This window comes from Gekko japonicus, unplaced genomic scaffold (assembly GCF_001447785.1).
Source record: "Gekko japonicus isolate JY-2015 unplaced genomic scaffold, Gekko_japonicus_V1.1 scaffold1699, whole genome shotgun sequence".
NCBI classification, from domain to species: domain Eukaryota; kingdom Metazoa; phylum Chordata; class Lepidosauria; order Squamata; family Gekkonidae; genus Gekko; species Gekko japonicus.
In genome coordinates, this window is record NW_015172607.1 from 320,073 (window position 1) to 347,366 (window position 27,294).

The following is a 27,294-nucleotide window of genomic DNA, read 5'->3' on the forward strand; positions in this document are numbered from 1 at the left end:
ATTGGAGGGAGGGGAGGAACTGGGAATGGGGTAGACAATTGATAGAATGAAATGATTTAATCGCCCCACCCTCATTCCTAGGAGCATAAAATTTTTTTACTTGCAAAAAAAGATGTTGGTAGCTTAATCAATTGGATGGTGGTCTAATGATTTATTTAAAAACGAGCTCTCTCACACAGTCCCCTTCAATTCACTGAAGTGGGTAGTGTGAGGTTTCCTGCACCCCCTACCGAAAAAGCAAAGTCCCTGTGGGGCAGCCAGCCTGCATTACAAAGGAGAACCATAGTGGCAAAGGTTGGGTGAGAGGGGGGGGGGCGCTAGTGGGGAGGGAAGGAATTGTGGGTCATGGAGAAAAGCAGTGCAGAGCCTGAGGACTGATAGAGGGGTTCCTCAATGCTTCCTTGGCCCTCATCTTACCACCTTGCACCTGTGAACTCCCTTGGCGTGTGTGAACAGAAATAAGAAAAGAGTCAGTGAAGACCATGATCTCTGAGCTTGGCTGGTCTTTTGGTCCTTCACTCGGAGTCTTCTTTAAAGGTTCATTGTTATGCTAAATTGACAGAACATTTCCCCCCTGTTTTCACAGCCTACCCAGAGGTTTCTTGTTTCATGCATTCTTCAGTCAAAGCCTTATAGGTTTCATCCCCAGCAAGGGTAGAGTCATGGAAGACAACAGAACTGTTTTGGGGATCCCGCCTGGGTCTCGGGTCTTGCAGGGCAGAGTCACGGTGGGCATGTCTGGCTGCCTTCAGTTGCCATGTCTCACCCCACAGAGGTTCTTTCCCAGCGCCAGATTAGACGCATGGCTGAACTAGCCTGTTGTGAGGCCCCACAGTCAGGCTGAGGCATCTGACTCCATCTGCTTTCCTACAAAAAGTTCTTAATGTTCTCTTTGTTTCAAATTCAGCTGGATGCATTGCATCTTCCTCTTGTGTTCCTATAAACTGCTTCATTTCTCCTCCCCCTGAAGACAAGTCCCTGCCTTCATTTGTCTCCATCTCGCTCATTGGCAAGGATGCTGCTGTGGTTTTACAGCCATCATAACGTGCCGTGAACATGCCCGTAGGGCAGCACCCTTGTTCCCACCTCCGCATCTTTCCAAGTGCCGACACAGCCATGGGGTGGGGGTTGTGGCCATCTGGGCACTTGATAAAATATTGGGGGTTTCTGCTTGCTGGTTTCTGATCTAACTGACTTAACGTGTCCACCTCTCTGGAACTTCATCCCTGGGGGTAGAGGGGGCTGGAGAGCAGCAGAGATCATGGGGGTGGGGGGTGGGGGTGGCCATGCCAGGGTTTGGGGGAGGGGTTAGGGTTAAGGACTGTTGGGTAGCCCAAGCTGGCCAGTAGCAGCCCATCTGAAAGGGGCAGGGATTGTTCCACATTTTAAATTGCACCTGATTCTTCTGTACGTAACTTGGGTAAATATCATTCCGTGGCAATTCCCTGTGTGTGCAAAGCCTCATGTCCTTATCCCAGTCACATAAAAACATAACAAGTATTTGCCGGCTGGCAGGATTATTCTGACTCCTGGCGTTGGGGGTTCTCCACTGGCCGTTTCCTGAGGGGATGAGATGACGCTGGCTGGTGTTTCCAGCGTGTGTGGGGGCCGCAGTCAGCTCCCTCTGCCAGCCGCTGAAAGAGGGTCTCTGGTCAGCATCCTCCCATTGGTTTCAGTCGGTCTCGGGTGGCTGAAGTCAAAGGACTCTCCCTGGTCTTTGAGGACCAGCCAGAATAGGTGTGTTTCGAGTCAGTCGCCACAGTCCTGTCCCAATGGCCGGCGTTAACCCAGAATATGAGAGAAATGTTTGCCTCCCTCCCCCCTTTTTGCCTGGCAAGCTCTTTTCTTTCTTAGAAAGAGGCCTCCTGGCGAAACTTAGTGGAACAGATGGTGTCCTATGCTTAGTGGGTCTTTGGGTGTGGGGAAGCTGTGTTGGTGAAGGCCGATAATCAGTCCCTGGCTCAAGCTTTATTTTCTGAGTATGTTTGAAGGGACTGTTTTGTGTTAATGCCCCTTCTCAGGGTACCAAACTTCCTGTAGGGTCCACACGGTTGAGGTACTACCCCTGTTCTAGCCTGTCTGCCATATGATTACAGCTGCGTGCATATTCTCATCTGTCTGTCCCATTGGGACCCCTCCCCTCCGCTAAAGAGCTCAAGGACATTCTGCGTGGGTCTTCTTCCCTTCCTTCTTTGTCCTCACAACGGCCCTGTGAAGTGAGTTATGCAGAGTTTGGCCCAAAGTCAGCCTGTGAACATCAAGGTCACGTGGGCATTTGAGGCTAGGCCTTTGTTCTTAGTCAGGTATGGAACCACTACCCTTCTCAGGCACCACCACCAAAACTGCCCAGATTCTGGGTTCAGATTCTGCAAGTGGGGTGAAGCCGGACTTGCCCAATGTGTGACTTGCTGAGTGCTTGGCCTGTCCCTTGTTTCTGTAGTTCTGGACAAGCAGGAAAAGCCAGAGGATGATCAAGGCCCTGGTCTGTTACTGCTGGGGCCACCGGTCTGTGTTTGGCTCGGTGAGTCACGCTTCAGGTGGGCCTGGAGCAGACGCTGGCGCTTGCACTCCCTTGTCGCTCCTTGGCTCTGTTTCCAAGATCCCGGCTTCCACGGAGTTTGGGTCATGGATTGAAGATGTGGAAAGAAGGACCCTGGGCACAGCAGCACAGGTGAAGGAGGGCTGGAAGTTCTCCTCAGGACCCGCTCTGGCTTCTCTCCCCACCCACGAGGGTTCCATTCATTCTTTTCTGTATAGAAAGTACAGGAAGCTGGCCTATACGGTTATTGTGTTTAACCCAGACGCCATTTTGGAGCCTGTTCAGCGTCTGGGTACTCTCCCTGTGCATGATGAAGTGGTCCTCTAACTCAGACTCTGCTGTCCTTGTTGCATACAGAAGAGAGCACCCGAACCGGACAGTGTCACGACTGCTTGACTGTGAGGCTGCTTTCCCCATGCCCCGGGGGGGGGGGGGAGCACCTGGGTTCTCCTCCGGATAGTGTGGGAGATCCCCTGCCTCAAGGAACTGCAGGCTTCCCCACTTCCATTCAGATGTCGCCTTTTGTGTGCAGTGAGGGGGCAGAGAGGGGGAGTGTGCAAACACCGGGCATAGTTCTCGGTCTTTTATTTTGTTTGGGGACCACAGCTCAGTAGCGTTGCTTCGATTTTTCTGTACTCAAGCTTGTCTAATTCCTCTTTTGCCCACTTAGCTCGGGAAGGGAGCCAGTTCCTGTTTTGGCAAGCATTTGCTGACACTGCCAAGTCTGTGGTCCTGAGTTTGTAAGGGATGTTGTGTTGTGTTGTGTTGTGTTGGGATGTGTGCAGCTCGTAGGTCTAGGGATGTGCATTCGTCTGCAGACTCGCAGCTGTTTTTGTGTATCTGTCCTGTATTGTGAAACAGTCAGTGTAAGTCTGGCTGTATTCAGGGGCTCCATAGTGAATGCTAAAGAGGAATAAGGCCAGCTGTCGGAGGAGACCAGCGTCTGGGGAGCTGGGGGGGGGGGGCTGAGGGTCAGAGTCCTGTTTTGCTTTGGAGCCTGCTGGGCTAGTTGTAGGACGGTGGTCATCTCTCACAAAACCTCCCCCAGCAGTGGCTGTGAGGTGAAGAGATGCCTTTCTGAGCAGCATGGATGAGCAGAGCATAAATATCCTCGTAGATTTTAAATTGTGGTTTTTTAGTTTTTTTGGGTCAATAGTTGTTGTTTCATTATATTGTAAGCCACTTTGAGTTCCACAAAGTAGATAGGCCACTAATAAATGTTTTAATTTAATTTTAAAACTACAGCTGCCATGTAGCTCACCTTGCTGACAATTCAGGGCGCACATTTTTCAAATACCAAGAAGTCTGATAATCAGAGGTTGGCTTGTTGATCTTTTTGGGACCCCCCTGCTGTGCTCAGGAACATCAGAAGTACCCTTAAGTAATGATGGTCGGCTTTCCCCACTGGACAGCCTGGTGGTGGTGGTGGTGGTGGGGTTTCAGGCACACAGGTTGGGCTTGAACCCCTCTTACAAATATAAGAAAGAAAAAACAACCTGCCACTGCTCATAATTGATTTCTGTCTTGACTCCAGGAACGGAAAAAGAAATTTGAGAAGGACGGGGAGAAATTTTACTCCATGCTGGATCGCCACCTGAATTTATCTTCAAAGAAGAAGGAAGCCCAGCTGCAAGAGGTAGGCGTCGGCCTTTTCATTTCTCCCTGTGGCGGAGCACCCGGCAGCAAAGGCTGAGGCGTGTGGAAGGTGCTAGATGAGGTCAAGGCAGCCCAGGCCTGTGGCTCAGAGCATTTCTGCTGAATACTGGAGGGGTGCCGCCAGCTCGAGCATGGAGGGCCACTTAGTCCATAGCTCAATGGCGGAGCCAGTTCTTTGCCGGCAAAAAGCCGCTGACTGAGTCCTTGCCATCTCTTGTTAAGGATCCTAAGGACTTTGCTGGAATCACTAGAGCAGGGCAGCTCCCCCCCCCCCCCAGTGTGGGCACTTTTGGAGTTTTGAGAGACGGTCTTGGGCACCACCAGAAAATGGCCCCCTTGGATGAAGTTCTGAGCCAGGCATCCTCGATGGGATCTTTGCTTTGGAGGAACGAGGTTCGGTTTCCAAAGGGTGAGAGAATGGCTTGTTCCCTTCTAAGCTCGAAGACATAGGACACTGTGTGCTTGGCCAAGATGCAGCTGTGACCAGAGGTCATTTCGGGGGGGGGATCGCAGTTCCCCCGGGTGAGGTACGGGGGGCGGGGCACAAGACGAAGCCCCGCCCCCTGCTTCCGGCCGCCCCGCTTCTGGCCCTCATTCAGCCAGGAGGAGGCAGGAGAAGAGGGAGGGTAAGTTGCTTCCTCCCTGCCTCTCCCCACCCCTGCCTGCCTGGGGCCAGGGAGGGCCTTCGCGGGGCTTCCTTGCACTCCCGCCGGCCTTGCAGGTCCACTGCCGGGCCCCTCATGGGGCTCAGCAGTGGAGCTGCAAGGCCGCCAGCGGCGGCCGGGACTGTTGGGGGCAGGGTGTGTGGCCCTATGTCACACTTCCGGTGATGTCAGGGGGTGTGGCCTTATGACACACTTCCGGTGATGTCAGGGTAATGAGTTATGCTAATGAGTTCCCCTAGCTCTTTTTCTACGAAACGACGCCTGGCTGTGACACAAAACTAGCAAAACAACTGTGTGCTATATTTCCCACAACATATTCATAAAGGATACTTCATTTAAAGAGTAATGTATCTGTTATATGAAGTCAATATGCCCATACAATCCATCATAGGAAAATACAGAGGCCAAAGAGTAAATCTACAGAATTATATATAGAAAGTCCAACACTCTTCCCAGGTAATTTTTCAGTGTTTCGGACCTCTGGTCCTTCCTCAGGAACAAAGAACCACTGCTGGGAATCCCTTTTCATTTCCTTACAAGGTCATGCTTTTCTATTATTTCAGTGTTGGGCACGGTCTCCCTAGCTCTAAACAGCACCCTTATAGGTTACTACAGTGTTTGAAACACTGAAAAATTACCTGGGAAAAGTGTTGGACTTTCTATATATAATTCTGTAGATTTATTCTTTGGCCCCTGTATTTTCCTGTGATGGATTGTATGGGCATATTGGTGTCATATAATAGATACATTACACTTTAGATGAAGTCTCCTTGAATATGTTGTAGGAAATATAGCACACGGTTGTTTTGCTAGTTTTGCATCACTTTTTACTCTGTGCCGTACCTTTGTGGTTGCTGCAAGATGCAGCTGTGACACGACTGTCAGGGATAAGCTCAGTGTCCCGCTTTTATGAAGGGACCAGAAACCCTTTGTCGTTTTCTGTTCTGCTCTGTGCCCCGCTTGGGGCCCTTGGATTTGATCCCCAACATTAAAAAAGCAGGCAAGCCCCAGGCCTTCCGTTGGCAGGCACCATGGCATGCCTGGGCCATGGGGAGCCCGTGGTCTGGGGTCCGTGGTCTGTCTAGGCTCGTATGGCAGGGCTCCTGGTTCACTCCTTTCAAGAGATCTTCCTGCTTTTTGAAGAGCACCATTCCCGTTTGCTGGCCAGAATGGATATTCTGAAATCAAGGTAAGGGTCAGATAAGAAATGTGGCTAATATAATTTAGCGCTTGGGGAAGAATGCCAAACACACGCTGGGTTGTTTCCCAGTTTTTAGCAGCTCCTGAGTATGTGGCGGCCATAAATCCGCGCGTTCCACAACACTCCTCTTTCTCTCTAATTTAGGCTGACCTGCAGGTGGATAAGGAACAACATGTTTTCTTTGAATCTTCCCTGGAATACGTGTACCAAATCCAAGAAGTGCAGGAAAGCAAGAAGTTCTGCATCGTGGAGCCTGTAAGCCTCCTTCCTTTTGCTCTGTCTTTCCAAATTCTTTGTGCGCTGCTATTTCCATCTATTTAATTTCTTTGGAAGGAGGGAGAAAGTGAAGTGTAAAGGTGTTAACATTAGAGGGGCATTCGTTCTCCCTCTCCCCTCACTGCTCCAGGCACTGACTGCCCACTCTGTGCACAGGTGCCCCCCCCCCCCATTCTTAATACGGTTGTTTTCCATGCAGGAAGTTTTAGCACAACCAGTGGCCCTGAAATGGAAAACCTTCTGCCATTATGAAATGTCTTGGCTTTGTTGCTGTTCTCCAGGAGAGTGCAGTGTCACTAATGGTTGCTGCTACACACAGGATGCACAAATAGGCCCTCGCCCTCCCTTTTCTCTTTCACTGTCTGAAGGCCTCTAGTCTAGTAAACAGGGGAAGCTTTGATTTCTGCTGCTTCTGGCAGACAGATCTTGATGTTGTCACCGGTACTGCATGTGGGCATAAACATCTCCATGCAGGATGGCCTGATGCATCATCTGAAGAATTAAATTCACCTGAAGTGAATTTGGACATTCCTGATGGGACAAAACTTCACAGGAATTGTGAGCCAATCTGGTGGAGTGGTTAGGAGCCCGTGGACTCTAATCCGGGAGCACCGGGTTTGACTCCCCACTCCTCCCCATGCAGCTGCTTGTGTGACCTTGGGTCAGTCATAAGTTTTTCAGAGCTGTTCTCTCAAGAGCAGTCCTCGGGAGAGCTCTCTCAGCCCCGCCTGCCTCACAGGGTGTCTGTCTGTTGTGGGGAGGGGGAGGGAAAGGAGTCTGTAAGCTGCTCTGAGACTCCTTCAGGTAGTGAAGGGCGGGGTATAAATCCAACCTCTTCTACTCTTCTTCTAAAAGAGTTTCAACGACTACTCCCCTTCCGTCATCACATTCTGATCTTCCCTGGCTGTGACCTGACCTTTCTGTCACACCCTCTTCTCCGTCCCTGTGGTGTCCCCTGGGCTTGGGGTGGGGAGAGAGATCCACCTCTTCAGGATTCATACTGTCTGAAGAAAAACCAGGGGTCCCACCAAGTCCTGTTTGTTGCATGTGTGGATCTAACTGCTTCCCTTGACTCAGTTGATTGGAATCGATCCCGGCTGAAATTAGCGGGCACAGACATGCACAAGCGTCTGCCATTCCTGTTATGGGAATTTTATTCTGGTATTTTTGCAAGAATCAAAGTGAGCCCCCTTGGGGCACCTGGCCGAGGAGGTTCCAATCACTCAGGGGGTTAAACGGGGATATATTCTGGCCCCTCCGCTTTTTAATTTGTATTTAAGTGATATTGCCTATCTGGATCTGAATTCTTCCCACCATCCCTGGGTGGTCAGGTCTCTTTCATCCATATCAACAAGAAGGACGTTGCACAAAGTGGGCCGTTTCTGAAAGGGTGAGGCTTTAAGTGTTAATTTTGCCCAGACTGAGGTCTTTGGGAAGAGACCTTGAAGGCTTAAGTGGTGGATAAATGGTAATTCCATTGAACAGCTCAAAACCTTTAAATATCTTGGGGGGTAACCTTTAGTGAAACTTTCTCTTGGGAAACCCACTTGGTGATCACAAGGTCTTTAGTTTCAAGGACCACAGGTGCCATCTTGAATTTTTACAGCTTGAAAGGAGGATTTTTGGTTGAGCCCGCTTTGAAATTGTTCCATAGCAGCCCATTCTACAGCTCCTCTATGGTATAGAGTTCTGGGGCTGGAATGAATGTCTGGTCACGACCCTGGAACCCATTCAGAATCTCTTTTGAAAGAGAATTTTAGCTTTGCCTCACGGAATTCCGGCAGCTTTAGTGCGGGCTGAACTTTGATTCCCCTCAATTAGAGCTTGCATACGTTTCACCGTGTTCAGATTCTGGTGAAAGCAAAGGGATCTTTCTGTTAGTCTGCTTTTAAGGCAGAGCATTGTGCTGCTGCACTCAGAGGTGGCTTGCATAGATGGCCTCAACAGGACTCCTTGCCCTTATTCCCTCGTGGGTGACTCTCGGGGGTGTCCCCTTGCCTGGTGTCATTATATGAGATCGGATTTTTATGATTGATGCTGCACTGAACAGAACTTCAATCTCTGCTCTAGATTGTCTCCCTGGGTCTAACGGTTTAAAAAGGACCATGGCAGAGCTTCTTCTCAGTCCAGCATTCCTTTCCCCAGTCTTAGAATGGTTTTAACATCTGTACGATTTCAAACCATACCTCCTGCCATTTTAGCAGTTTGCTCTACAAAACCCCCCACCATTCGCTCGTCCGTGTTCTTGTGGAGCTTTAGCCCCAGAAGTTCTTGTACATTATATTTTCCGTTTTTATTCCTCTGACCTGCAGGTCTTGAATAGTATCGATCTGTCCCAGCTAAGAATAATAGACTATCAGCTATATGCTAATCCTCGGAGGGAACTGTTTCGTAATCTCTCCCTCCCTCCCTCCCTGTAACCTGGTGAATCGGATTGACTGTCGCAGCCTCCTTCAAGATAATGAAATAGAAATCACAAGGGCTGTTAGTAAATCCCTGGAGAAGTCCATTAAAATTTATGCGAGGGCATGTTTTGCTATGAATTCTATATGTATATATTTACCTATTGTTCTCAATCTTGAACTGTACAGTTTGCTTGTCCCTATTTTTGTACTATGCTTGAGTATGCCAATAAAAGGTATGGTGATGTTGATGATGATGAGGAGGAGGAAGAAGAAGAAGAATAAAAGGAAGAATTCAAGCCAGAGAGGACAGGGCTCTACTAGGTTGGAGAAGGCGTCTTGTCACAAGCTGCCTGAACTCTCGTGGCCTAAACAAGGAATTTAGCTAAAAAGAGTGTGTTTGCTGGCCTAGGATCCTTTAAAATTTTAGTAATTAAAATGTCTGGGGGAGGCTGGTTTTGCTGGGGCATAAGTGGCTTGATCCATTAGCCTCCTTATACATGGATATTCAAATAAAACACACTTCACAGTTTATACCTGAAAATGGTGTACTAATATATGGCTTTCAGAGACTGTAGGTGCAAGGGCATTTAACCTTGTGAGCATAATTGGTCTCCTGTTTCTTGGAACTGTGAGGCTGTACAAGTAGTTTGGGATTGTAAGGGGTGGTGGGGTTCCCATGCAGCACACCTGGCCCAGCAGATGGTGCCATCGATGTCAGTCCTTCATAATCACCTGCCTGGTAGTCTCATGGGCTGGGAGCCACCCTAATGCCAAAGCAGCTTTCTCTGGGCATCCTGTAATATTCGATTTTTCTATCATGGCCACATTCCATGGAGTGGAGGAATTACCGTATCCTGTTTCATATAATATAATAAGCTATTGTCCTCGGATAACATTATTTTGAGTTTGATTTAGTTACTGTATCCGAGCCCTAGATTCAACCAAATGCTGGCCAAGTTCCAGTCCAAGGGCAGTACCAGCCACATATTTTGGGATCCCACAGATCTGACACAAGAATTGTATTAGCAGCCAGTCTGTAGTCTCAGCGTTGAAAGCTGTGTTCACTGCCAGAAGGTCCTGTCCACCTTTCCCGTAGCAAAAGCACTTTATTGCTGCACTGAAGCGGACTGCTGGTGCCATCACAGCCTCACATTGAGGTTTCCAAGTTAAAGGTGTGCCGAAAATTACCCCCTGATAAGACCTAACATGCTCTAGTTTGTTACCCTCTAAAATCCATTTATATCAGTCAGTCATTTATATCTTTAATCTCTTATGGCTTTTGTAAAAACCCGTATCTTTGACTTTACAGAGTTAATTGCCAGATCTTGTTCCCGACGGCTGCCTTGCTCTTGGGAGCCTGACCGGGGAGGGGGGCGACAGTGCCGCACCATCAGCATGTCATAAAATGGGTCTTTCTAGGGCCCCAAGTCTTACAGGGTGGCACAGAACGGCTGGACTATCTCAGTTGTATATTGTGCAGGTGTTGTGTTTTTAAGAGCTTTTGACTTTGTTTTGTTCTTGCTTTTGCTACAGTTTGTGTGTCTCCCTCTGTACTGTCTCGTGACTGTAATGGCCTTTGGGCTCGCTCGCTCGCTCCAGGATCTGAGCAGGCCGTGAGGGCAGGGCAAGAAGCAGCCCAGGCCACCCACACTTCCCGTGGCCTGCCCAGAGCCCCCGAGTCCCCCGTGCGAGTTCCCCGTATCTGAGGCAAAGGGGTGGCCGGTTTGCTCACCAGCCGTCCGTTACAGAGAGAGAAATGGAATTTGGCTTGAAGCTGTCTGAATGTTGTCACGATTCTAGTGGTCTGATTCTGCTGGTGTGTAGTGCTGAGTGTGATCTGATGGTTGTTTCCTGCACAGGTGTTGGCTTTTCTTCACAGCCTCTTTACCTACAACAACCTGACGGTTGAGCTGACTCAGGATTTCCTCCCGTACAAGCAGCAGCTCCAGCTCAGCTTGCAGAACGTGAGTTTCCAGGCAGCTTCCTCGGCGGCGCCTTCTGCTTCCGCTGTAGGAAGGTTTCCCGAGTGAAAGAACTTAGGCTGTATTTATAATTCCCATCACCAATGTTGTTACATTTGCTACATTTGCAATATTTATAATGCCCATCACCAATGTAATGGTCAGTGTGCCGTCTTTCCCAGGGCTGAGTGAGATTTGAGATTTCTGTGGCCGAGAATCTTGTTCTTTCTGCTGAGCAGTTGACCCTTCCCATTCTCAGCCTGACAGTCCCACCACCCGACTAGCGCCCGTCCTGCATTTTCGGGCACATTGTCCTGCCACAGTTACTTCTGGTAGCTCATCAATTTCTTCTGCTTGGCAGCTGCAGGGGTAACAGTTATATTGTACAGTTCTTGGTGCACCTTATCACCAACTCTGAAATTGAATTATCTGGGATGCTTCAGCGGAAGAGTCGCTGTTGGGAGCTCACAGGCCCTGAGTGCTGGAATTCACAGGCTGGCAAGTTCTGCAAAGACTCCAGAGGAATCCCATCCAAACATTGGCCTGTGCAGACCTTGGGCCTGATCCAGCAGCACAGTTCTTGCCTTTTTAAACAGAAGTGTGTGCCCGGGCTCGCCAGGGGAATCTTTGCTCTTGCTGCTCGCGTGCCGATACAAATTCAGGCTTTCCCCCTTTCCTCAACAGACAAGGAATCATTTCACCAGTACGCGGGAAGGGTTAGAAGACCTCAAGAAAAGGATGAAGGAAGCTCCCTTGACCTGCAAGCTGCTGGGGCAGCCAACCATAGAAGGCTATCTGTATATGCAAGAAAAATGTAAGTGGCTCGAGTCTTTCTAGGGCCTTGGGAGCCTGCCTCGCCGGTCCCCTCTACTCTGCAGCTTGAGCTCCTGTGGCTGCTGGAGATGGGGACTGTGTGGCCCACGGGCGGAAGTGTCAGAGGAGGACAGCGGAGACCTACATGCCGATCCCTGTTCGGACGGGGAGGCCTGGGGTTGTATGGGGATGCAGAAGGCAAAAACATTGACCGCTCAGGAGATCTTGCGTTACCCCTTCCCCTTCCTGCTTGTTGTAGGGGCGCTGGGTGTCTCATGGATGAAGTACTACTGCCAGTATGAGAAGGAACACAGGATGTTAAGGATGACGCCCATGGAACAGAAGCCCGGGTCGAAGCAAGTAAGTGGCTTCCTTTGCCAGAGCTCTGCCCGCCAGGGCTTGCGGCAGGCCTGCTCGGGGGGCCAAACGGAGCTGTCACTGTTGCCTGCTTCGTTACACCAGTGTGGGTAGACTGATACCTGCCTGGGGCTTCAAAACGACTGTCTCTCTTGGCTTTGAAATCTTTTCTCCTCAGGGTACCTTACAGTTTGTGCTGAAGTCCTGTGTGAGGCGGAAGACAGACTCCATCGACAAGAGATTTTGCTTTGATATTGAGACAATGGAAAGGTGAGTCGCCCCACTGGAGTCTGCGGCTGTCTGTGAGGCTGCCCTGGAGACTCTGGAAGTCTCACGGGGGGTGGGGGGGGAACATGAGCGAGGGAAGTTGCCTGATGCATCGTCTGAAGAGTTAAAAAGATAACAGAAGCAAAAGTTCCCAAAGAATTTCACCTGAAGAAACTTTTTGAAGTGAGTTTGGACGTTCCTGTTCAGACAAAGCACCTCAGGAATTGTTAGGGAAGCTAGAAGAGTCCAGACAAGACTAGTCCCCTTCCACCAGCACATTCTAACCTTCTGTGACTGCCCCCCCCCCCCCCCTGTGTTCATCTGTAAAGTGCATTTTTATCCCACCTTTCTTCCAGGGAGCTGAGTGTGGCATACCTGGTTGGCCTCCGTTTTATTGTCCCAACCGCCCAGTTGGGCTACCAGGGCAGAACTTGGTTCTCCCAGGTCCTAGTTGGACGCCAGATTTTGCCTGAAGAGAAACTAAGGTGAAATTTGGGATTCCTGCCCCACAGAAACTGATGAAGAAATTTTGAGGGGCGTGATAATGCTGGTAGAGTGACTCATGGCATGGTCGGGGTGTCCACGCATCTGTAATTGCAGATGTATCTTAAGTGGATTTTAGATTGGCCTAGCTTGAGCGTGAACCCCTGCGAGATACAGCTGTGCCCTTTTATTTCCTTTTTGCTGTCAGCTGTGACGGGGTCATGTTGCTTTCTCCTCAATCGGTTGTGGCCCTGGTCAAGCTGCCTCAGCTGGTATCAGTAGAAAATGGCTGGCCTATAACTTCTGTCCCATTTCCTGACGGCTTCCCGTCTACACGCTCAACACTTTGCGAAGAGGGTACCTGAAATCCTTCACTTGGGCCTCCCCCACTTTTATTTGTTTGGCTGATTTCATAAGTGTAAGGAAGAGGGAAAAACTGCAATTCCAGATCCAGTTTGGTCTTTTGTTGTCGAATTTCATGCAGGCCTGGGGCCATCACCTTGCAAGCTCTTTCAGAAGCCAACAGACGTCTCTGGATGGAGGCCATGGATGGCAAAGAGCCGGTAAGTGCTCTAAACATGGGTGCAAAAGGGGCCCAGCCATTTTCGGGTCTCAGTGCCGTGGGGGAGAGCATGGCCAGCTGTTCACAGGAGATGGTTTTGCCTCATCCAAAAGAAATCCTCATTGAAAACATGAATTAAAAAACAATTATGAGGCCATACATTTTCCAAATGACTGAGTGCTGTGCCAGTTCTGACAAGTAGTTCCGTTACAGTTGCTTACTGGAACTGACCCCGGTCCTACACACAATTACCAGAAAGTCAGGCTGGTTGATGTGGCTGTGACTTCTCCCCCTGCCAGACAGCCCTTCAGTTCCTGTGTGTGTGTGTGTGTTTTGCTTCTGCACCTTCCTGTTCTCAGCTGAGTTCCTTCTTTCCAATACAATCTTGGTACTGGATGGAATTTCCTGTGTGCTGCAGATTGTGCTTCAGACAATATGGAAAAGGGCTGCCTGGAGTTGTAATAAAGCTTTTTTAAAAAAACCACTTAAAGCATCTATTAAAACAATATTTGGTCTCATTATCAGCATTTCAGATGCTCTAAACTCTTGCTTGTAGAATAATAGAAATAAAATTGCATTTTATTTTTATTTTTTTTAATGGAAGGCCTGTCCAGGGTGAGAGAGACTGCCGAAGCATTGGAGGAAATGCCGCATGGGAGGTGCAGGATGGGCTGTTTGTGGGAGCTCCCCTCCCCTCCCTAGTCAGGCCTCTCCACCGGGGGGCTGCGGCAGAGACCTCGGCCATTTGCTCAGTTGTGCCGAGCGGCCGCACAACTATCCGTGTCGGGATCGGGGTCTTGCAGATAAGCCGGTTCCAGGCCACAAAGTGCTTGGCGGATGGCAACCAAGGAAGGAAGTGGTGGCCAACGGAGCAAGTGAAGAAGGGGCGTGAAACGCAGGCGCTGCCCAGGTCACGACAGCTCCGGGGGGGAGGGGCTCCTGGACTCCAGAGCAATGTTCCCTCTAAACTGTGGAGTCTTGTGAGCAAAAATTCTACTTTGTGAGCTACTGGCATTAAAGTTGTGAGTGAGCACTTTGGCTACTGCATAAGTTAGTTTGCTCTAGAGACATCCTTCCTGAGCCAGGACAAAAATGTGTGAGCTGGAAGCTAAAAAACTGTGAGCTAGCTCACACTAGCTCAACTTAGAGGTAACACTGCTCCAGAGTCTGGCTGTCCTTCCACAGAGCAACACGGCTGCCCTCTGGGACCAGCTCTGGGTAGTCAGGGCGCTGCTGAGTGGCCTCCGAGGGCAGGCCCAGGGAGAAAGCGCAGCCCCTTCCAGAACCCCGACCTTCCCCACCAGCACCAGCATCTCTGGTCGGGATCCAGTTCCAGCTTCTGCGTGGTCAGGCTCTGGCGCCAGGTGGAGCAAAGGAACTTCTGTCTCTGCAAGAAGGCCTGACCTGCTGTATCTGGGGCTGCAGATGAATGTGTAACCACTACTAAGGAGCACAGCCCTTTTCTATATCCAAACTGAGATAAAGAAACACCTCCAGCTCCAGCCCACAGTCTCGCCTGAAGCCGGACAGGGAGGGGTCTCGAGCAGACGCATCACCCAGTAAGGCCTGAAGTGGTCCTGGAGCCCCTCGCTCAGTCGCTTGGCCCAGAAAGGGCAGATCAGAAAACAGACAGGAACTGCCCGTGCCATTGTCCTCCGGACTCCTTTGGGAACTGGGCAAAGGTGCTCTGAGTCAGGGGGATTCACTTACAGTGGGCACTGGGGCTTGGTTAGTCTGCTTTAAAGATGTGAAGGCCCAGAAAAAAACTGGAAAAATTCCGAAAAAAAATGTTTCCCCCCCGTTTTCCTGAAGACTTTTTTGCTTTTTTCCAAAAAAGTGGAAAAATTGAAAAAAGAAAAGAAAAATGATTATGGAACATTTTATTTTAGCATGATGAATAAAATATTTTAAGACAAGGTGTTCAAAAATTTTCCAAATCATTTCTAAAAATATGTATGGTATTAGATTGATCTAATTTCTGTGCACTGAGGACAAGCAAGTCCTAGGTTACAAACTGAACTCTCCAATGCAAAAACAAGATGCATTTCTTCCTTTAGGAGGTGCTATTGTCACAAGAAAAGAAAAAGGTTTCAGTTTTGTTTTTGCATGTGGGTGGGTATTCTGTTTGTAATAATTGTTTGGATACACTATATTTTTAATAGGCTAGTAAAGATGCCCATAGTCGTATTTTATGTTCCTAAAGTAACAGAATGACTTTCCATCTAGAAAAGAAAAAATAAGTGCTAATGTAGCATTTTTTTCAATTTTTCTGAAAATTTCCGATCTTCGTCGTGATCTCTGTGCAGTCCTACATATGGGTTGGGCGCCTGCGCGTGACCTCGACCGGAGAAACTTCTAGAGCTTTGCTACAGAAAGCTTTTGGCAGGCTCTCTTCCTGCCCTGGGGAGCAGGCACGTACTGCGCATGCCTGGAGCGGGGGAGAGAGCCGCCTCCCACTCAGTTTTTCTTCGACCGCCTGTGTGTTCACACTTCGTTTCTGTTGCTCCGTACTTGCCTCAGCTAAGTATATTTCTTTCCCTTCATTTTTCCATCTTTATTTCTACTTCATTCTCTCTCCTTACTATTTAAAAAGAAAGAAAAAAAAGGAATACTTTTCTCTTTATTCACTTTTGTTCCCCCCCCCTCCCTTTTCTTTTTGGTGGGTGGGGAGGAGAAGGGGAATCCCATAGAGTTGATAGCTGCATCTATTGCGCTAGTTTTACTAGACAAGCTCGACGTAATAGGGAGACTCGCCTTAGGGCTGTGCTCTTAGAGGCAGCTTTGCGCCCTGCCATGGCTTCGACTGTCTCTCAAAAATCAGACTGCTCTTCGAAGGCACCAAAGTTGAAATCTAAATGGCCTGAGGGTAAGGCTTCCTCGAAATCGAAAGTCAAGCCCTCAACATCGGCTTCGACTTTGGCTGTCAACCCAGTCGTCATTACTGCCTTAACAACATCGACCCCTGCTGTGGCTGTTGTACCTAACAAGTCCACTTTGTGGCCTCCGACACCGCTGCCTACGCTCTCTTCAGCCTCTGGGCTTATTCCGCTGGGTCAATCTACGAGATCGCCTCCTGACTTGTCGTGTCACCGGGACTCTCGATCTCAATTGCCACACTCCCGTACCCCGATCCACCATTTGGAGGGCAGGCAGCATTCTGTTGGCTGCCGTTCTCGTTCTCGGTCTCGATATGATCGAAAGTGTCTCATTCGTTGCCAGTCACCTTCTCCCTCGGGATCGCCTTCTGATTACCAATATTGGTCTCCTGGTGAACGAGATCAGCCTGATTACTATCCGTATTATTATCCATGGTCTCCTACTCCTCGCCTACACCACTATGATCGGCTTTGTCACTTCAAACGTTCTGTGATCATCCACGCATTTCGGATCGCACTAGATGTTCTCGGTCCGTGACTTCGACCCGCTCTGTGGCTCCTGACCAGTCTCCTGAGCTCTCGAGACCTAGGGATGCCCCAAAGTGTTCTCCCTCAGAACCTGGGCTTCATCCCCCTATTGATGACTTGATACCAGCTGATCTCACTCAGCCGCGGAGATCCTCCTCTCCCATGTCGATTTCCAACAACTTGGATTCGGGAGACCTCGAACTCGATGTTCTGCACATCGACGATGAGCTTCGGCCCTCAGGGTCTATTTTATCTACTGAAGGCTCGAAAGCATATCTGGAACCAGGATGGCCTCTGTGCTTCAGGTCCACGGTTCCACTGAATCCCCGGCAGTGACCGATGTCATTCACAAGATTGTTCAAGCCGACCTCCCACCTTCTACGATCCTGCCTCTGCTGCCGGTCCACCTTTCTGCCCTCAAGGAGACATGGGTTCATCCTGCTTCAATTCCCCCAGTCGCCAGACGATATGAAGCTCTCTATAAGGTCCAAGAGAACTCGGGGAAGTTTCTCTTCAGGCAGCCTGCGCCGAATTCCATGGTGGTACAATCTTCCTCGAAATTGAAGCAATCTGACCACCACTCTGCGCCTCCCGATCACGAGGGCCGCAAAATCGATTTTATCGCGAAGAAGCTGTATTCCTTCGCCTCTATGAATCTTCGTATTGACACCCACCTGTCATATCTGTTGGCTTATGCATTTAATGTGGCTAATGCAGTCCGTCCCGTCTTACAGATTGTTCCGGAGGAACACCGTCCAACGTTGTCAGGAGCTTTATCAGAAATTTGCACGATCTCGAAACAGCAAATTAATTCAGTCCATCATGCTGTCACTTGCTCCTCAAAGGTTCTTGTCTCCTCCGTCGCTCTCCGTCGCCATGCTTGGCTAAGAGGTACCTCTTTACAGCCCGATGTGAAATTTCGGATTGAGGACCTCCCCTTCGATGGTGAAGGTCTCTTCCACTCTACCACTGATGAGGCCTTAAAGGCTGTCGGTGATAGTTGAAAGCAGGCTCGGAACCTAGGTGTTGTGGCCTCGACGCTGGTACCGTTCCTGGAAACTATATTATGCCAGGCGCTAGCCGTCTCCTGCGCCCACCTCCCATTGGAGAAAGAGGCCCTATGACTCCCGTTACCTGAATAGGGCGCGCCAACAGGCCCCTAAAAAATCCCAGCAGCCCTTCGCCCTTAGCTGAAAATATTGAAGACTTTCTGAACTCAATCCCCTCTCTCAAATCTTTATCTCCTTCACAAAGCGAGACTCTGGACAGCCCAATCACGAGAAAAGAACTGATAACAGCCATACAGCAGGCAAAAAATAATAAAGCTCCGGGGATTGATGGGCTACCTGCAGAACTTCACAAAGCCCTTCAATCAACATTGGCAGACCCTTTACTGGTTATTTGTAATGCAGCTCTTCAAGGACGGCGGTTACCTCCCTCTTGGTCTGAATCGTCTATTACTGTAATCCCCAAGAAAGGGAAAGATCTAATGGATCCCGCCTCTTTCCGACCAATTGCCCTTATCAACAATGATGCAAAGTTATTCTCTACGGTGTTAGCTAATCGCCTCAAGTTAGTCATCACGGATCTCATACATACAGACCAAACAGGTTTCATCCCGGGGAGACAAATAACGGATAACATCAGACACTCCCTTAATGTGATCATGGAAGGTAAATTGTCCAAGGTTGAATCGATAGTTTTGGAGCTTGACTTCGAAAAGGCGTTCGATTCTATTGAATTAGATTACCTCATGTTACATCTCAAACGTATTGGTTTCGGAAATCACTTCCTTCAGGCGCTGAGCAAAATATACAAGCACCCAAAATCCAGAGTTAGAGTCAACGGAAATAATTCAACCTTTTTCGCCCCAACCAGAGGCACACGGCAAGGATGTCCGCTTTCACCTCTCATCTTTGCCCTAGCTATTGACTCAGGTACACCTGAGAGCCGCCTTTATTTGCTTCCATCACATCATACAGAGAACCCATCACCCAACTCTTAAAGTGACCCCACCAGCAATTGTTTGCTTTAGCTAAGGTGGGCCTCCCACCCTTCTCTCCATCTACCACCCCCTTGTCGTTGAGCCCAGTGACTGCCCCTCCCTCGTCTGCCACCTTTTGTAGCTCCATCTCCCCTAGGGGGTCTGCCTGTGAGTATGCCGGGTCCTCCTGGAAACGGACGAGGTCCCGCCCCAGCCTCTTTTCGGGGATAACGGGGATAGGATCCTGACAAGTCGGGAGGGGGTTGGGAGCGCCCTCCTGACAGATGCGTCCCCTCCAACTTTGGCTTCTCTGTGCCTTCGACCCTCTCTGCAGTCCGTGGCACAAAATCCTGTTGTTCCCACCCCTTGTCGTCAACTCTCTCACCTGGTGGTCTCATCCTCAGCACCTGCTCTGTGGCATGCCCTTTCGACATCCTCCTCTGCAAGTGTCGATCTCCACCGATGCATCCCTCTGGGGCTGGGGAGCCCAGTGTGGAATCCTTTCAGCACAGGGGACCTGGTCTCCTCGTGAAGCCGCCCTTCATATCAATATCCTGGAGCCATGTGCCGTTCATCTCGCTCTCCGCTTGTTTCTCCCTGTCCTTCGAGACAGAGTCGTTCAGGTTGGCTCCGACAACACCACCACTGTTTACTACATAAAAAAGCAAGGCGGGACTGCCTCCCTTCATCTTTGCCAGTCAGCTATCGATCTCTGGCAATGGTGCATCCGCCATTCTATCACCCTTTCCGTGATCCACATTCCAGGTGCTCAAAACATCGATGCCGATCGGTTGAGTCGCTCCCAGTTTTCGGACAACGAATGGTCCATTCACCTTCAATACCTGAAACCTGTCTTTCTTGAGTTCAGTCACCCTGTCGTAGACGGCTTTGCAACTGCAGACAATGCTCGGTGTTGTCTCTTTTTCACCCGCGGTCCACCATCCACTCAGTCCCTGGGAGATGCCTTTCTCCACACCTGGAGGGGAACCCTGTTTTACTTCTTCCCTCTGTTCCCCTTGGTCTCCTGGGTCGTTCAGAAGATTATGGCCGATGCCATGTCCTGCATCCTAGTCACCCCATGGTGGCCACGCCAAATCTGGTTTCCTCACCGCCTTCAGCTCTCCAACCAGACATTCGGGACTTCCCCTGTCATCCCAGATTTCCTCTCTCAGGCTCGAGGAAGGATCCTCCACCCCAATCCAGGTTTCTTCTGATTGACGGCCTGGAAGATCCTGCACTAGACTTCCCGCCTGAAGTGTCCGAAGTCCTTCTGAATGCCAGGAAGCCATCTACTCGTGCCACTTATGCTCTGAAGTGGAAGAGGCTCCAGTTGCATGCCAGTCCTTTGATCCTCTCTAGTCGTCTCTCCGTCAGATTTTTTTCCTATCTCGTCTCGTTAAAGAATACTGGCCTTTCATACTAGTCTTTAAAGGTTCATTTAGCGGCCATCTCGGCCTACCATCCCTTGATACAGGGATCCACGTTTTTTCCCCACCATCTTACAAGGTCGTTCCTCAAAGGTCTCCTCCACCTCTGTCCCCCTAGGAAGCCTTTGGTGCCTTCGTGGAGTCTCTCTCTCGTTCTCACTCAACTGATGTCTAAGCCATTCGAGACCATGGCCATGGCCGAGTTCAGGTTGCTCTCCTGGAAAACTGCCTTCCTTGTAGCGATTACTACTGCGCACAGAGTAGGGGAACTAGCTGCCTTTCGGGCTGATCCCCCCTATACAATTTTCCATAAGGAAAAGGTTGTCCTTAGACCAAATCCTTCTTTCCTGCCTAAAGTCGTCTCTGCCTTTCATCTGTCCCAGTCGTCTGTCTTACCTTCATTCTTTCCAAATCCGAGCCCTCCACTGCCTCGATGTGCACAGAGCGCTCTCCTATTTACATAAGACTCAGCCTATACGTAAATCTCCTTGGCTGTTCCTCGCTTATGGGCCCCCTCATGTCGGGGACCCTATCTCCTCTCAACGCTAGCCCATTCTACACGGGCGGTATCGACATCCACCACTTTCCTGGCTGGTGTCCCGCTGGAGGACGTCTGTGCGGCTGCTACGTGGTCCTCGGCATCGACCTTCGTGACCCAGTACACACTCGACGTCCGAGCTCGACGGGATGCTGCATTCAGCCAGTCGGTGCTGCGATCTCTCTTCGCTTGGCCCTGCTACGTCTTCCTGCTGGTGATGCTGTATCTTAACCAGTATTCTTTCTGTCTCTTGCAGCTGCCAGCTCCCTCCTCCAACTGGTTCAGCTCTGGTAATCACACATGTGTGGGACTGCACAGAGACCTCGACGAAGATGAACAGGTTGCTTGCCTGTAACTGATGATCTTCGAGTGGTCATCTGTGCAGTACCAGAATCCCACCCAGCCTTCCCCACTGCTGGCATCTCCTGTTCACCTTTCTTTGGTTTGATGGGACTTACCGGTAGCGGTCGAAGGAACTGAGTGGGAGGCGGCTCTCTCCCCCGCTCCCGGCAGCGCAGTACATGCCCGCTCCCCAGCGCGGGAAGAGAGCCCGCCCAAAGCTTTCTGAGGCAAAGCTCTAGAAGTTTCTCCGGTCGAGGTCGTGCACAGGCGCCCAACCCATGTGTGGTACTGCACAGATGACCACTCGAAGACCATCAGTTACAGGTAAGCAACCTGTTTTTTCCCCTCGAAAAAACCCAGTTTTTTCCCCGAGCTTCAGAATTTCCGGAAATTTTACATCTCTCGTTTGCTTCTTGTGAGAAATCAGTAACCAGGGCGGAGAAAGGTCCTGAGCACGAGAGCCGGCCTTCACAGACCCCAAGGCCCTGTCGACATCTCGTACGGTCACCAGGTCAAAACGATCCGTCGCAAGCACTTGGCGCTGCCTTATGCCGACTCAGACCCCCTGCTCCGTCCATGCCCATATTCTCTACTCAGACTGGGGCAGGGTCTCTCCCGGGTCTCAGGCTGAAGTTTTCTACATCACCTCCTCCCAGGTCCTTTAACGGGAGATGCTGCCGGGGATTGAACCCGGGACCTTCTGCATGCCAAGCAGATCCTCTGCCACTGGGCCAGAGGCCCCTCCCCAGACATCAACAAACGACTTGGTGCACTAGACATTTTTTCCTGCCTGAATTTTGTTAAACTGGCATGCAGATGAGCGTGTGTTTGAGAGGTTCCATTAAAAAAGTGAGTGAAGCAGCAGCTGGACCATAGCATGGGCTTCAGACGCTAATCCCCAAGCCAGCCTAGGCCTGGTACAAAGCCATTAAGCCCTGGGGGTATCCTTTCTTCATGAGCTGAGCCTGTCACAACCTGGGTAAGACCCACGGTGGCCCAGGAGGGCGCAGATCCAGAGCTGGCCCGGCCAGGGCGCCCTCAGCGTGACTGTGGTAAGTGCCCCGGGACAGTCTGTCTGCAGGTCTTCAGCACCAGGCCCGAGACCTCCGTTGCCAACTTGGGTGTGGCACCACTGGAGAACTCGGTGGCCCGCAAACCAGCCTTCTCCCTCCCTGGGCCCCCAGACAATGAACAGCAAGGCTGGCAATAGCGTGCCCTGGGCCTCTGCAAAAGGAGAGGGATTCGCAGAGAGTGACAGTCGCCTCCACCCCGGGCCTCAGGTTCGGGGCTGGTGAAGGACTACACAGCTGGGTGGACTCTTGGAGGCCCGGAGATGTCTCTCCTGGGGACACACAGAAGGCACCCACGTGGCTTTTCTCCATCAGTCGTTCCGGGGGGGGTGCGGTCCTGCAGTCGGAGAGCTCGGTTCATACCCAGGAGGGCGTTCGGACGCCCGAAAGCTCATCCCCCCCCCAAAAAACAACAACAACAACTTGTCAGCCTTGAAGGTGCTGCGGGACTTGAATCCAGTTGTTCTCCGTTAGTTGGGCTCTAAGTTAGAAACCTTCAAGGGCTCCATTGTCAGCAACATGGAATGATGGGCATTCAGTAGATGTTTTACATTTGAAAGGCTGTATAGATTACACTGTCAGTATTGATGAAACTGATCAATGTAACTTTGTAGTCTCATTTGTGAGGACACTGCAAATCTTCTTGAGTACATTGATTGATTTGCTTGATTTGTTTTCTGCACACAAAATGAAGAAGGGAATTTCCTTGCATGGTGAGAGTTTAAAATGTGACTTTCTTATTGCTCTTTGTTTTTATTTACCATTTGTTTTGGCTTTGTTTTCCCTTTGTTCCTTCAGATCTACCACAGTCCTATCACGAAGCAGGAGGAAAGTAAGTTGCTTGTCTGTCTATTCAAAAATGTCCCACCTAAGTAAATCTGATTGCCACAGGTTATTTCTAAGAAGTGGCCTTTGCTGCTCTCTGCTGGATTTATTATGAATTGCAGCTGCCTGCCTAGACCCCTCGTGTGCATTTTTTTAAAATTTGAGGCAGGAGCAAGTAACTGGTCAGGCAGGACTGCCAGGAATCCTCGTGAGCCCCCAGACAAAGGCTCCATCCCGTCCCTCTACTCAGACTCCCAAGACCCAACCCAGTCCTCCTCAGAATGCAGGTCACATGCTTGCCTCGCTTTGTGGCCCCCCGGAATCGTGTCCTGCCGAAGCATTTCCAGAAGCCCCCGCTGTCCTTGAGTGAGTCCTCCACCTTCATTGGTTGGGCCGGCCGACCGACCCCCTTTCGTGGGAGGCTGCTGTTGTCCCGCTTCTTACCCCTTTCAGCTCCTGGAGACCCCTGCAGCTTTTGGCCTGGCACGAGAAAGGAGGGTATGACTTTGTGCCGCCCTAGCTCTGCGTCCGTGTGTGCTGTTAGCATGGGCCACAGAACTGCTCATAATGTGTGTGGAGATTGCCGGCCTGGCTGGCTTTGGCTCCCGGTGGAGGCAGGCAGGGGGTGTTGGCAAGCATCCGGTCAGAGGATCTCTTGCGAATGGGGCACACGGCCTGCTCGGGGGTCGGAGAGAGAGAGCCTTGGCAGGGTTTCCGAGCGCCAGGGGGTCCCCAGCCTTTTGGAGCCTGCCGGCGTTCTGGGATTCTGGCAGAGCATGGTGGGCGCAGCCACAGATAGGCTGCCACAGTTGACCATCAGCCACACAGTGAAGGGCCATGCGCAGTGGTGGCTACTGCTGCCAACGCGACATTTTTTAAAAATCTGCCCAGCCCATCCAATCTCCAGTGGCCAGTTGGGAGCCTTGCTGGCCAGAAGCCTCCCCTGGCCCCACCTGCTTTCCGGGCGCCCTGGGCGGGAGCCAGGAGAAAGGTTGGCACTGGTGCCATGGTGCCCACAAGCACCGTGTTGGGGACCCCCTGCCTCCACTCCCCTGCGGTGCTGAGTGACGACTTTCCGGGTGAGCCCCCAAGAGTCTGGATACGTCTCCTCTTAGCCGTGCTCCCTCTCAGCTGCGGCGGAGTCCCGTGAGCAGAAATCCTGCTCTGTGAACTGCCGGCATTCAAGTGGTGAGCTAGCAATTTGGCTGCTGCACAAATCAGCTTGCGCTGGAGCCCTCCTTCCTGAGCTACGACAAAAATGCGTGAGCTGGAGGCTAGAAAACAGTGAGCTGGCTCACTAACTCAGCTTAGAGGGAACACTGAGATATATCTCCTATTATATAAAAGCATTTTGGAGTGGCTCCTGGCCTATGGGGTGGCGAGAGAAAATGCGCCTCCTTAGCCACTGGCCTGCTGGGTGCCGCTCAAGGCTCCTGGTGTGCCATTGGCTGGGGGAGCCTGGGACGGGCGGCGATCGGACAGTGGGGAGATGGGCGAGGCCGGCTGCCTTGCAAAGATGGCCCTTCGCTCTGCCACCTTTCGCCTGCTGCGGCCTCGGCCAGGGAGGCTGTGGGCCCTTCCATGGGAGGGGGGCATTCCTTCCGCCAACCCTGCCCAGCCGTCGGGCCACTTGGAGGCCTCCAGGGGGACTGGTTGCCGTTGGCCCTCTCTGCCATCCTCACGTGGCCCCACCCTCGCTTCTGACGCCGCATGGGCGCCTTCTGGAAGGCCGGGAAGCATGCGGCCTCTACACTGGCGCTGCACTGACCACCGCCAGCCCGTCCTCGCCTGGCCCCCGCCCCCGTTCTCACTTCTTTTCTTTTTAAAAAAATTATTTAAGTTTTTATTTATTTTGTATTAATCAAAGTAACATATATATCAAATACAATATAAGTAACATCAATCTGTTGCAAAGTTAAGGAACGACAAAAGTCTGAAAAAAATTACAACAATTTTGAACACAGTTAGAGTGAATATAGAACTCATTGGAGTCTCAGAGGACCCACATATGTCAAATTTTATACATTCTTATAGGTAATTTCAAATCAACAATATCATTATCCCGTGTGGGGGAATAGAGGGAAAAACAGTCTGCTATTAGATTCCTGTCCTCACTTCTGAGGCCGCATGGGCGCCTCCCAGAGGGCAAGGCCTCTCCGCCTGTGGCGTGCTGACCACCGCTTTGCCCTCTTCTCCCGACCCCCACCCCCCGCCACCTTTACCCGCTCGCCCACTGTGGCGGGCCGGTGGGGAGGGGCTTCCTGTGCTCCCGCAGCACTTTTCCCTGCTCGGCCACAGTGGGGGGGTGGGGGGCATTGCTCAGGTCCCAGCGGCACCTTCCCCCGCTCCGCCACAGCAACCGTGGTCGGGAAGTGATGCACCCACTCCAGCCCACGCGCCACCCCAGTCTCTTCTCACTGCCTCTTGCTCTTCTTTCTCAGCCTCTTTCCGTTCTCTCCCTCCCTCCCCCTTTCTCTCCTTTCCTTCCTTCCTCCCTGTCTCTTTGCATTCTCTCCCCCCTCCCTTCTTCCCCATCTCCCTGCCTTCTTGCCCTCCCCCTCCTTCCCCCTTTTTCTTCCTTCCTTCCTTCCTCCCGCCCTCCCTATCTCTTTCCATTCTTTGCCTACCTACCTACCTCTTTCTGTTTTCCTTTCTTTCTCTCTCTCTCCTCCCTCCCTCCCTCCCTCCCTTCCTTCCTTGCTTGCTTCTAGTGCCCGTTGTCTCCCCTCCACAACGAACCTTCCTCCTAATTAGTTAATAAAATGATTTAAAACTCTTTTCTCTCCCACACTGAGATGAAATGCTTGGGGGGCCGGGAGATGAGCACCGCAACCCTAGAGTCGGATTCGACTGGCTTTCGAGCAAGGGAACCTTTACCTTTACTTACTGTTTACTCTCACCCATTATTTCATATACTGATATTTCATTCCGATACTCTATGAACAGAGACCATCTTTGAACAAATAATGACGGGGTGGGGGTGGGGCATTGTGCTGGAAGTTCCCGGCAAGCAGCGTCAGCTTCTTTGAGAAAAGTGTGGTGCAAAGATTCTGATGAGGTCTTTGCAGCCGTTTGGGGGGATTTCTAGGCAACCCACAACCAACCTTGTTGAGGATTTCAAATCTCAGTTACTGTCAGCGTGGGGGAGGGGAGAGAGTGAGTCTAAGAAAGGTAAAAGATGGGGGGGGGGGTAAAGCTTGGGGGGGGGGAGATCGGAAAAGGTAAAAAGGGAATGCTGAAGAGGGGGGCAGAGGCTGCAAGGAGGAGAACCAGTAAATGACAGGTGGGCAGGCAGGCAGGAGAGAGAGAAAGGAAGGTTGCGGGCACGGCTGGGGGATGCAAAGAGGGAATGGGAGGAGGAGTGGGGAAATTGGGTCTTTCCTGAGAGTTCTTGTCGGTCCCCAACATGTATAATGATAGTATACTAAATGTAGAAAGTGTGGACTGTGGTGTTTCCTATGTTATATTGTTTAGCCACATATCCAGATATGCTGTGTGCCATACTGTGACTGTGTATGTAGCTGTTTCTGGGCCAGCATGTCTGTCTTCATTTTTGCAGCTTTTAGGATGGCAAAGACTAAGACCTGTGTACTCAGGTGCAACAGTTGGCGACTCTTGTTTGTAGAAAACGAAGGCATTGATATTTCTAAATTTAATAAACATGCCACATAGTATGGTTTTATGTCTTGAGTTATAAATGATGCATTTTGTTTTGAAGCTGTTTGGGCTTGATAAGAAAGGACAGACTGGCCTTGCTCCTCCCATTCTGCCCTGCAGAGTTTGAATTCTTCTTCCCGCCTGAGGTGTTTCCCTCCCATTTAAGTGGCTCTTCTGCTGAATCATAAGTTACAGGAAGACTCCATAGGCTGGAGGGAGGTTCAGTTTTGGGCACCACACTTTAAGAAAGATGTTGATAAGCTGGGCCGTCTGAAGGCCAAGTCCTTTGAGGAAAGGCTGAAGGAGCCGGGTATGGTTAGCCTGGAGAGGAGACGACGGGAGAGGTGATGTGACGGCCATCTTCAAGTATCCAGAGGCTGGAGCAGAGTTGTTATCTGTTGCCCCAGAAGGTCAGACCAGAACCAACGGGTGGAAATTAAGTCAGAAGAGTTTTTGGCTAAACATTAGGAAGAACTTCCTGACAGTTAGAGCTGTGGTCAGGGCTGCCAAGCTGTTACTGAGGGATGGGAGATGGTTAAGACCATGTGCAGCCGTGGCATACTGAGACCTTTGCAGCACTCAGAGCCTGAGGCCTGGGATCCCACCCGCTCGCTTTCCTGCATGGGGTATCTTGCTGTTGCATTCCCAGCTGTAGGAGCAGACATTCTTGTTGGGGCGGAGGACCTGCCAAAGATCTGAGGAGGGTTAGTGGTGTGCTCTTCCTGTGCTGAAGTGTTTGCTTCCTGCCATGCAAAGCCAGAAAGGCCAGTGAGCCGAACGCAGGAGGCCGTGCCGTGTCACCTGGAACCTGGAGTTGTGCCGTTGTTGCCGCTGTTCTGGTGCTGCAGCCGTGCCCTGCCTC

General features: G+C 50.8%; 1 protein-coding gene across 3 annotated transcripts in view; it reads left to right on the forward strand.

Moving 5' to 3' along the window:
- Nucleotides 1–27,294, forward strand: part of OPHN1 (oligophrenin 1) — a 149,339-nt gene that overhangs the window by 59,750 nt on the left and 62,295 nt on the right. For all 3 annotated transcript variants that reach the window (XM_015421625.1, XM_015421626.1, XM_015421627.1), the window contains exons 5-12: nucleotides 4,074–4,175; nucleotides 6,206–6,316; nucleotides 10,602–10,706; nucleotides 11,388–11,517; nucleotides 11,776–11,876; nucleotides 12,052–12,143; nucleotides 13,108–13,186; nucleotides 22,749–22,782. In XM_015421625.1, coding sequence (XP_015277111.1) covers nucleotides 4,074–4,175; nucleotides 6,206–6,316; nucleotides 10,602–10,706; nucleotides 11,388–11,517; nucleotides 11,776–11,876; nucleotides 12,052–12,143; nucleotides 13,108–13,186; nucleotides 22,749–22,782 — 754 coding nt within the window. The remainder of the gene's footprint in view (nucleotides 1–4,073; nucleotides 4,176–6,205; nucleotides 6,317–10,601; nucleotides 10,707–11,387; nucleotides 11,518–11,775; nucleotides 11,877–12,051; nucleotides 12,144–13,107; nucleotides 13,187–22,748; nucleotides 22,783–27,294) is intronic.